General features: G+C 40.8%; 1 protein-coding gene across 1 annotated transcript in view; it reads left to right on the top strand.

Moving 5' to 3' along the window:
- The window catches only part of HADHA (hydroxyacyl-CoA dehydrogenase/3-ketoacyl-CoA thiolase/enoyl-CoA hydratase (trifunctional protein), alpha subunit), a 43,476-nt gene that overhangs the window by 15,499 nt on the left and 17,539 nt on the right, over positions 1-10,438 (top strand). The window contains exons 8-10 of the mRNA XM_012652489.1: positions 6,922-7,044; positions 7,517-7,635; positions 9,067-9,123. Coding sequence (XP_012507943.1) covers positions 6,922-7,044; positions 7,517-7,635; positions 9,067-9,123 — 299 coding nt within the window. The remainder of the gene's footprint in view (positions 1-6,921; positions 7,045-7,516; positions 7,636-9,066; positions 9,124-10,438) is intronic.

Genomic DNA, 10,438 nt, shown 5'->3' with positions numbered 1-10,438 from the left:
GAGGTTGCTGTGAGCTAGGCTGACGCCATAGCACTCTAGCCTGGGCAACAGAGTGAGACTCTGCCTCAAAAAAAAAAAAAAAAGAAACCAGCTGACAATTTTCCCAAAGTGCTTATATAGGAATATAAGTAATATTTCATTGTGGTTTTATATTTCCCTAATCACCAAAGATATTGAGTATCTTTCGTGTGTTTGGCTTCTCTATTTCTTCTTTGGTAAAATGTCTGTTTGAGTCTTTTCCCATTTTGTTTGATTGAGCTGTTTTTCTTACTACTGAGTTTTCAGAGTTCTTTCTATATTGGGATACAAGTCCTTTATCAAATATGTAATTTGCAAATATTTCCTCCCAGGCAGAGCATGGTGGCTCACGCCTGTAATCCCAGCTACTTGGGAAGCTGAGGCTGGGTGTCTCTTGAGCCCAGGAGTTTACAGCTGGCCTGGGCAACATAGTAAGACCCTGTCTCTACAAAAAAATTAAAAAAAAAAAATTGGCCTTATGTGGTGGCACACGCGTGTAAGCCTAGCTGCTTGGGAGACTGAGGCAGGAGGATCACTTGAGCCCAGGAGTTGGAGGTTGCAGTGAGCTATGATCACATCACTGTACTCTAGCCTGGGTGACAGAGCAACACCTGTCTCAAAAAAAAAAATTTCCTCCCGTCTGTGGCTTTTCACTATATAAAAGCAAAAATTCTTAATTTTAATGAAGTTCAGTTTATCAAGTTTCTCTTTTATGGATCATGCTATTGGTGTGGTATCTAAAAAAATGTTTTCCTAACTCAAGATCTCAAAGATTTTTTTCATATGCTTTCTTCTAGAAGTTTTCTTGTTTCACATTTTGATCTGTGATCCATTTCAAGTTAACTTTTTTATATGATGTAAGGCAAGGATTGAGGGTCTTTATTTTTCTTTTTGCATGTGAATATCCAAATGTCCTGGAACCATTTGTTGAGAAAACTATTCTTGCCCCAGTAAACAACCTTGACACTTTGGTTGAAAATCAGTTGGCCTTATCTGTTAATAATCTAGAGTCCTGTATGTAGTTATCTGTATGTTTTTCATTAAGCCAATATCATACTGTCTTGATTACTATATTTTTTTTTATTTTATTTATTTTATTTTTTTTTTTTTTGAGACAGAGTCTGGCTCTGTTGCCCTGGCTAGCGTGCCGTGGCGTCAGCCTAGCTCACGGCAACCTCAAACTCCTGGGCTCAAGCGATCCTTCTACCTCAGCCTCCCGAGTAGCTGGGACTACAGGCATGCGCCACCATGCCCAGCTGATTTTTTCTATATATATATTTTTAGTTGTCCAGATCATTTCTTTCTATTTTTTAGTAGAGACAGGGTCTCGCTCTTGCTCAGGCTGGTCTCGAACTCCTGACCTTGAGCAATCCACCCGCCTCGGCCTCCCAGAGTGCTAGGATTACAGGCGTGAGCCACCGCGCCTGGCCTTGATTACTATATTAGTATTTTTATAGTAAATCTTAAAATCAAGCAGTATAAATCCTCCAACTTTGTTCTCTTCTTTCAAAATTATTTTGCCTATACTAGTTCCTTTGCATCTGCATATAAATTTTATAACCATCTTAAGGACAGGTGTAGGGGCTCACACCTGTCACCCTAGCATTGTGGGAGGCCAAGGCAAGAAGATGACTTGAGGCCAGGAGTTCAAGACCAGCCTGGGCAACATGGCAAGACCCCATCTCTATAAAAGATAGAAAATTTGCTGGGTGTGGTGGCATACGCCTGTAGTTCTAGCTACTTGGGAGGCTGAGGCAGGAGGATTGCTTAAGCCCAGGAGTTTGAGGTTGCAGCGAGCCATGATGAGGCCACTGCACTCTAGCTGGGGCAACAAAGTAAGACCCTGTCTCAAAAAAAAAAAATTATGATCCTTTTGTCTGTATCTACAAAAATACCTGCTAGAATTGTGACTGGAATTGCATTGCATTGATATGTCAATTTGGGGAGAATTGACATCCTTAAAATACTGATTCATCTCTCTGTTTATTCAGATCTTCTTTAATTTTTCTCAATAGTGAACATTTCTTACACACATTTTGTTAAATTTATACCTAGGTATTTCATACTTTTAAGCTATTATTCTTTTTTACTTTAATTTCTCATTATTAATTACTAGTACATAGAAATACAGTTGATTTTTGGACATGGACTTTGTATCTTGTGGTTTTGCTAAACTTATTTACTATAATAGTTCTATCAGCCCTTTTTTATGGATTCTTAAGGATTTTCCACATAATTATGTTGTCTATAAAGAAAGACAGTTTGGCTTTTTCTTTTCCAATTTGGATGCCATTTCTTTCTTTTTCTTGACCTACTGCAATGGCTAAGATCTTTGTACAATATTGGTTAGAAGTCATGAAAGCAGATATTGTTAACTTGTTCCCAATCTTAGGGGGAAAGCATTCACCATCAAGTATAATGTAGCTATAGGTTTTTCATATATGCCCTTTATCAGGATGAAGACGTTCCCTTTTATTCATAGTTTGCTGAGAATGGGTGTTGAATTTTGTCAGATGCCTTTTCTACTGAGATAACTAGGGGCTGTTTTTTTTCCTTTTTTATTCTATTAAAAGGAAGAAATACTCATAACTATTATAGTACTCATTTCTGTCAAGAGGTCAGCTGATCCGGAGAAAGAGCTGAGCTGTCAAATGTCACAGTAGCCAATTAAAGCAACAACCCAATATGAAAGTAACAGTGAAGCCTTTAATCGCTTACTGCGATAGTTTATGCAAAAGGCTAAAATGGAGAAAGCACCAACTCCTCCCTGTACCATTTTCCCCATGGAATGGTGTGCTGGTTGAGGGTCAGGTGGATTAGCACTTAGTGTGAGTCATCTCACTGTTGAGGAAGCCCTGAACAAAAGACTCCTGCAGCTTTATGGAGCCGGGGTGGAGGGAGGGAGGACTGGGAGTGAGGGAAAAGTGTCTTTAAGATTTCCCCTTCCTTCCTCAATAAAGACACCTCAACAGAGGCACCTGAAGAAGGCCTTGGCCAAAGGCCCCGTATAAAGAGACCTAGGAATGAAGGTGTCTGGGCCAGGAATGCAAATGTGTACGAACACAGCCAGCTCTGGAGACCTGAGTCCTTGACCGCAACTCCCTTAGAGACTGCAGTGCACTGGCTGTGTGCCAAGTCTGGTGTGGGGAGGACAATATTTCCATTACCCATTCCATATTTCCTTTGCCCTCAGGAAGTAGCTCAGTTAGTCATGGTTCTTTGCTTGGCGGGGTGACCTTTGTTCCTAAAAGATCGAGGCTACTAGGAGTCCTGTGTGAATTGGGTGTAGTTTTCCACTGACTAATTATAGGTCATGGTAGGTGCACTGCTTAAAGTGCCACCCCTTGGGAAGATATTCCTTCACCACTGTCCCTCAGGGATGTCCCAGAAAGAGACTATAGTGGTATAGCTGTTGACTTCCAAGTGGTCCCTGCATATCACACAGAACTATCTCTAAACCTGGGCCAAGTTTTCCTTTCTCCAGACACCCTAAGAGATCTCCCATATATGAGACATACTCGTCTTTAACCTCTATTGTGTAGTAGCAACCCAATTTCCCCCTGATAATCGGGATTAATCGCCCCAGGCAGTCCAGTAACCCCCTTCTCTGCCTATTGATTCAGTTGTATGAGGAGCCCAAAGTGGCCAGATGGCAGTTTTAACTTCCAGTTCAATAGAATCATTGTTGTGTCTCCTGATGGAAGCATTTCTCCCTTTGGAAGTAAATCCTCTAGACAAGCAGAGCCTAAAGTCACAGAGACAAGAAGCAAAAATTTTGCTGGTAGATTAGATCACTAGGGGTGATAGTGAGTAGAGCCATTTCTATTTGCTCTCCTTGATTCCTGGGCCCATGAATCCTGGCTGTAGGAGAAATAGCCCATGTTGGAAGCTAACTTATATACAACATCCCAGAGGACATTAACTAAGCCCTGCAAAGTGTTGCCACTTAGCTGGCACTGTAACTAAATCTTCAACAGTCCATTCCACCATTCTATCAAGCGGGCTGCTTCACGAAGATGGGGAACATGGTAAGATCATTATGCTTCATGAGCATGGCCCATTACTGCACTTCATGTACTGTGAAGTGAGTTCCTTGATCAGAAGCAATGCTATGTGGAATGCCATAATGGTGCATAAGCTATTCTGTAAGTCCACAAATGGTAATTTTCACAGAAGCATTGCACACCAGGAAGGCAAATTCATATCCACACTAAGTGTCTGTTCCATTAAGGACCAACGCATTGCCTTTTCTATGATACATACAATACAAAGTAATCAACCTGCCACCAGGGAGCTGCATGATCACCCTGGGGAATCTCCATATGAAGGATTCAGGGTTGGTCTCCACTGCCAGCTAATTGGGCACTCAACAGTGGCTTTAGCCAGGTCAGCCTTGGCAAGTGGAAGTCTGTGTTGTTGAACCTATGCATAACCTCCGTACCTGCCATTATGGTCACTTTGTTTATGGCGCAATGACAGGAGAGACGGGGGAACAAGTTTGGTATCCACAGAATGGGTCATCCCATCCACTCAATCATTGAAATCCTCTGCTGAGGTCACCTTTTGCGGAGCATTCACATGGGACACAAATATTTTCACATTATTTGCTCTTTCAGAGAAGTCTATCCATATACCTATTCTCCAGGTGTCTTTGTGTACTAGTTTGCTAGGGCTGCTATAACAAAATACCACAAACTGAGTGGTTTAAACAACAGAAACTTAACAAGTTTTCTCACAGTTCTAGAAGCTAAAAACAGGTGTTTGCAGGTTTGGTTTCTTCTGAGGCCTCTCTCTTTGGCTTGCAGATGACTGCCTTCTCACTGTGTCCTGACAAGGTCTTTCTCTAACGAGCACACATCCCTAGTGTCTCTTGTGTGTCCACATTTCTTCTTTTTATAATGACACCAGCGAGATTGGATTAGGGCCCACTCTGATGGCCTCGTTTTAACTTAATCACCTCTTTAAAGGACCTATCTCCAAATATAGTCACATTCTGAGATACTGGGGGTTAGAGCTTCAACATACGCATCTTGGGGGGCTACAGTTCAGCCCATAACACCTTGCCACCAGTTTTCCATCCATGTTCCTCCTAAGTTACCATCCATCCAAATGATTGGCCACAGCCTGTGAATCAGTATAGACCCTTAGCTCTGGCCATTTTTCCTTCTAAGCAAAATGAACAACCAGGTGCACTGCTTGAAGTACCACCCCTTGGGAAGATATTCCTTCACCACTGTCCTTCAGGGATGTCCCAGAAAGAGACCGTAGTGTTACAACTGTTCACTTCCAAGTGGCCCCCGTATATCATACAGAACTATCTCTAAACCAGAGCCAGGTTTTCCTTTCCCTAGTCAGCTGGTGGTAGGGAACTCCCCAGGAGGCCGTAGGTACAGGCTGGGAGAGGAAAGGAGGAATAAGGGCCATGGGTATTTTGGCCACTTCCTCATGCAGCTTGTGCCTTTAGGGTCTGTTCAAGCCCAGTCTCACAGATGCCACTTCGTTTGATAATGGAGTACTGCTGTGCTGGCTCAGTGGGTCAGACAATATGTATTTCACAATGGACAGCTCAGGTCACCTGATAGTCTTGACGGCCCATGGTTAAGCTTTGAATCTCTACTCAGGCCCACTAATAAGCCAAACACTTTCCCAAAAGGAGAGTAGTTATTCATAGAGGATGGTAGGGCTTTTTCCAAAATCCTAAGCGTCTGTGCTGTGATTGACCTATAAGGGCCTGCTAAAGACTGCAAACAGCATTTCTATCTGCTGCTGACACTTCAAGCACCATCAGGTTTGAATCATGTGGCCCACGTGGCAGAACAGCATCCCTTCCTCTGGGCCCCCTTCAAACTACTAGCAGCGTTTTTAGTTACTCAGTAAATAGGCTTAATTCTTTTTCCTCCTTCCCCACACAGGGCAAGAGTCTTAAGGAAGAGATTGGTTGTATATTTGTTGTAGGTCCTCCCTCTGTTGGGATTTTGTTTCCTGAGTACCACAGTACTGCACAAGGTTGCCTTTTTCACCCCAGCCACTTCTTCCAGTGTGGCTCATACAGACTTTTAATTTAGAGCCTGATAGGTGTCTGTTTTCATAGCCCTATAAATTCTGCTGTTTGGATTTTTTTTAGCCTAGCTCTTTAATCTCCTGTCTCAAGCAGGTTCAAAATCTAGCAGAGGCCTTGAAGGGGAACTCAGTTACATATTTGTTGCAGGCCCCCTTCTCTATAAAAGTACTTTATATGCTAAACATCATGACAGTATGACAGATTCCACTCTACCTTTCTAACCCAGCCCCTTCAGCCTCCTGTACTGCCTTAGAACTTCACAAATGTTCCATGGGGAAAATGGACTTTGCACTTGGTTTCTTCTAGCTTCTGATCTGTTGTACATGACCACCAAAAACTGTGATGGTTTTACTTTCCCCCAGTGGCGTCATTCTGCTTGAGCCAACTCCAGTCTTCCGCCCATGCTCAAAAGCGTCACATACTCTTGAAAAGAAAATGACCAGCAATCATCAGTTCACCTAAGACAGGCTCTTCCCTCTCTGGAATTTTAGTTTATGAAGTCCTTGTTATTTCCATAGCTCTCCAGTGTCTTTACACGTGATTTAGAGATTTATTCATTTTTTTTCCAGTTTTGCAGCAAGAATGCAGACCACACTAGACCTACTACATTCTACTCAGAATTGGAAGTCAGACTGAAAGAGTTTCCTTATTTTCTACCTAGAGCATGTTATTGCACCTCTGATCAGTGTGATTTCCCTTCTTTCAGTCCACAATTTGTGACTTTGCCACCTACCAGTCTCTAGTCTGAAATGGAAAGCTGTGGTAAAAGCCTTTGGCTTTGGCAGCCCTGGGACTGGTCTAAGCCTAATTTGCATTCCAGTCTGTTGTGTTCATTTTTACAGGACCAGGATTAAAACCTCCAGAGGAACGGACAATTGAATACCTAGAAGAAGTTGCAGTTACTTTTGCCAAAGGACTAGCTGATAAGAAGATCTCTCCAAAGAGAGACAAGGGATTGGTGGAAAGTGAGTGTCATTGTTAAAGAACAAAGGCAAAACTTCTTTTCTAGGAATTTAATTTTGTTTGCTATAGATTCAAAATGCAGAAAAAGTAAATGCATTATTTACTCAAGACCTAAAGTCAACCTTAAGGGATATAACAGCTCTGTTCTAGAGTCATCCTCAACCTTACGCTAACCAGTTAAAGTGATTTTTAAAAAATGTTTTATTTTGGAAAATTTTAAACATTAATACAAAAGTAGAGTAGTATAATAGTGTGATAAACACCCATGACCCAAGCCTAGCTTTAACATTTATCAGCTAAGTAAAGCATATTTAAAGAAGTGCTTAGGTTGAAATTTATATTGTATGTATCAGAATAAAGAACAGTTCTTTCAGATAGCTAGAATTACTACATTTTTATGGAGTTTATAGAACAAACTTAACAAGACAGTCTAGGCTCTCTCCAGTAAGTGTCTAAAAGCATTTTACCTTACAGAATTGACAGCGTATGCCATGACTATTCCATTTGTCAGACAACAGATTTATAAAAAAGTGGAAGAAAGAGTGCGAAAGCAGACCAAAGGCCTTTATCCTGCACCTCTGAAAATAATTGATGTGAGTCTTACCCTATACTCTCACCTTTCTCTTATTTCCTCTCTTTATATAAGGCCATCTTCTCTCTCTGTTGTCTCTCTGTGTTGCCATTCTGGACCATGTATGTTCAATAATAAATTCCTTATTTCTGCTATTAAAGTACGTACCAAAAAATAAGGGAAGAGCATAGCAAGCTATAAGAATTCATCTAAAGTGATGTATTTGGAGAAAATTAGTACTAGATATACTAATTGGTTGATGAGTTTAAAGCTATCAGTAAGATGGCTGGTAAATAACAAGGCCAGTAAAATATCAGACATTAATCAAGAGATAGTTGAAACAAAATTGATAGCTGTATTCTATCCTTTGTCAAAATTATTGTCAGTACCTAAAATCCCTCAAGAACCTTCCCCATTGCCATAGGTATTTTAAAAACATTCTGCAAGAGATCAAGGAGGATAATTAAAATGGTCACAGGATTGAAGAAATCTTTGTCTAATGGTAGACTTTAAAACTTAGAACTTTTCAGTCTGGAAAGTCCAAGATTAGAAGAGCATGTAGTCAAAGACTTCAGAATTGGACAATGGGTCAGTCAACAAATCAATTTTGAGCAGAAGACACCAGAATACATAAAATATGAAACACGATCCCCTACCTGCATTTGTCTTATAGTCTGGACTGGGGAGATAGACACATACATGTGGTAAGGCAAAAATAAATAAATAAATAACCAAAAAATAAACAGAAATGGATTAGAAGGAGAGACAAAATGAGGAATGAATTAGCAAGCTATCTCGATAATTCAGGCTTTAAGTTTGACTAAGATCCTCAGATATACTACTAAGGTAGCAAGGGACTTGCCCAAGGGAGATTATGAGTTAAGGTCAGATATTTTGAGTTTAGATACTATGGGAAATTCAAGCAACAGTAGTTTAGACAGAGAAGTCAGAGTTAAGGATGTAGATTTGTTTATTTTTCTTTAACTTTTCAGTCCCATAAATTATGGTGATTTGAGTACAGGATCATACTCTTACCCTTGCCATTGTGCTTAGAATAGTTCTTAGCCCAGATGTTAAATTGAGTTCATAGAGTTCATGCTTAATGTGATAAACTAGGTCATGCACCTGAGGAAGAATGCATAGAGAGAGAAAAGGGCCGAAAGTGTAAAGATTTACTCACATTTGAAGAACAGGAGGGAAGTTGGAAGAATAATTTAAGCTTTCCCTTTCCTTTTACTTCCATTTTATGCTAGGTTTAGCAGTAGCTTCAGAGATGGAGAATTAAGTCAATCTAGAGCAACCAAGCACTCAATCCTCTTCTCTTTCTCACTCCAGTCTAGACTTTTGACTTACTCTTTCAACGCTAACAACACTGGCAATTTTATTTAGCATTATTTTACCTCTTGCCTATCTATTCCAACACTGATGAACAGATGCTTTATATGTTTTTTAGGTGGTAAAGACTGGAATCGAGCAAGGGAATGATGCTGGTTATCTCTCTGAATCTCAGGTAAAGTTATTTCCTTTCAATTTTTTATTATAAGTTATGGGAAAACCAAAGATCCAATACTCTGTATAAAGCTGAAAAAAGAAAAAATATTCAAAGCCTAATAAATTTTTTTTCTGCCATTGCTTATCATTTCTTATGATAAATCTCAGTAAGCAAGTAAGTGGTCTGCAGATGTTTAAACTTGCTGTCACTAATGAGGTTTTAAGTAGAAACAGCAGGAGCAGAGTTAAAATCCTTTCAAAATGAATCACTTGGACATTTTTATTCTGCACTTGGGCTGGTTTTATTGAGACAAAATGAATACATTGATAGAAAAATATTTTTCTTACTTGTTTGGGCCTACAGGTGAAACTTTGAAGTCCACCCTGTTTTTGGTGAATTAGAAAATGAGCCGAGAGCAGTGGCTCATGCCTGTAATCCCAGCAACTGGGGAGGCTAAGACTGGAGGATCACTTGAGGCCAGAAGTTCAAGACCAGCCTGGGCAACATAGCAAGACCCCAGCTGTACAAAAATTGGGGAAAAAGTAGCCAGGCACAGTAGCGCACACCTATGGTCCCAGCTACTCAGGAGGCTGAGATGGGGGATTACAGGGGTTTGAGGCTGCAGTGAGCTGTGATTGAACCACTGCACTCCAACCTGGGCAACAGAGTGAGACCCCATCTCTTAAAAAAAAAGAAAATGAAAGGTAGTGTCTTATACCCAGGAAAAGACAAAGGGAGAAAGGGCCTGGGCAACATAGCAAATGACACCCCATCTCTAAAAATATTTTTTAAAAAATAGCCAGTTGAGGTGGCATGTGCGTGTAGTCCCAGCTATGTGGGAGAATCACTAAGCCCAGGAGTTCGAGGCTGTAGTGAGTTATTTTATTTCTGCACTGCACTCCAGCCTGGGCTATAGAACATGACTTCATCTCTTAAAAAAAAAAAGAAAGGATCGGGTGTGTTGGCTCATGTCTGTAATCTTAGCACTCTGGGAGGCTGAGACAGGGGGATCACTTGAGGCTAGGAGTTTGAGACCAGCCTAAGCAACATAGCAAGACCCCTGTCTCTGCAAACAATAGAATAACTTAGCCAGGCAGAGTAGCATACACCTATAGTCCCAGCTACTCTGGAGGCTGAGGCAGGAGGATTGCTTGAGCCCAGGAGTTTGAGGTAACAGTGAGCTATGATGATGCCACTGTACTCTAGCCCTAGCAATAGAGTGAGACTCTGTCTTAAAATAAATTTCTAAAAAAGAAGGTATGTATGCACCAGCCTTACCCCTCCTACTTTTTTAGCAAGTTGGTGGTATTGCAGATTTAAGTAGTTTGGATTG

This window comes from Propithecus coquereli, unplaced genomic scaffold (genome assembly GCF_000956105.1).
Source record: "Propithecus coquereli isolate 6110/MARCELLA unplaced genomic scaffold, Pcoq_1.0 Scaffold39, whole genome shotgun sequence".
In the NCBI taxonomy this organism is placed as follows: Eukaryota; Metazoa; Chordata; class Mammalia; order Primates; family Indriidae; genus Propithecus; species Propithecus coquereli.
The sequence above is the reverse complement of the archived record's forward strand: the minus strand, read 5'-3'. Positions and strand labels throughout refer to the sequence as shown.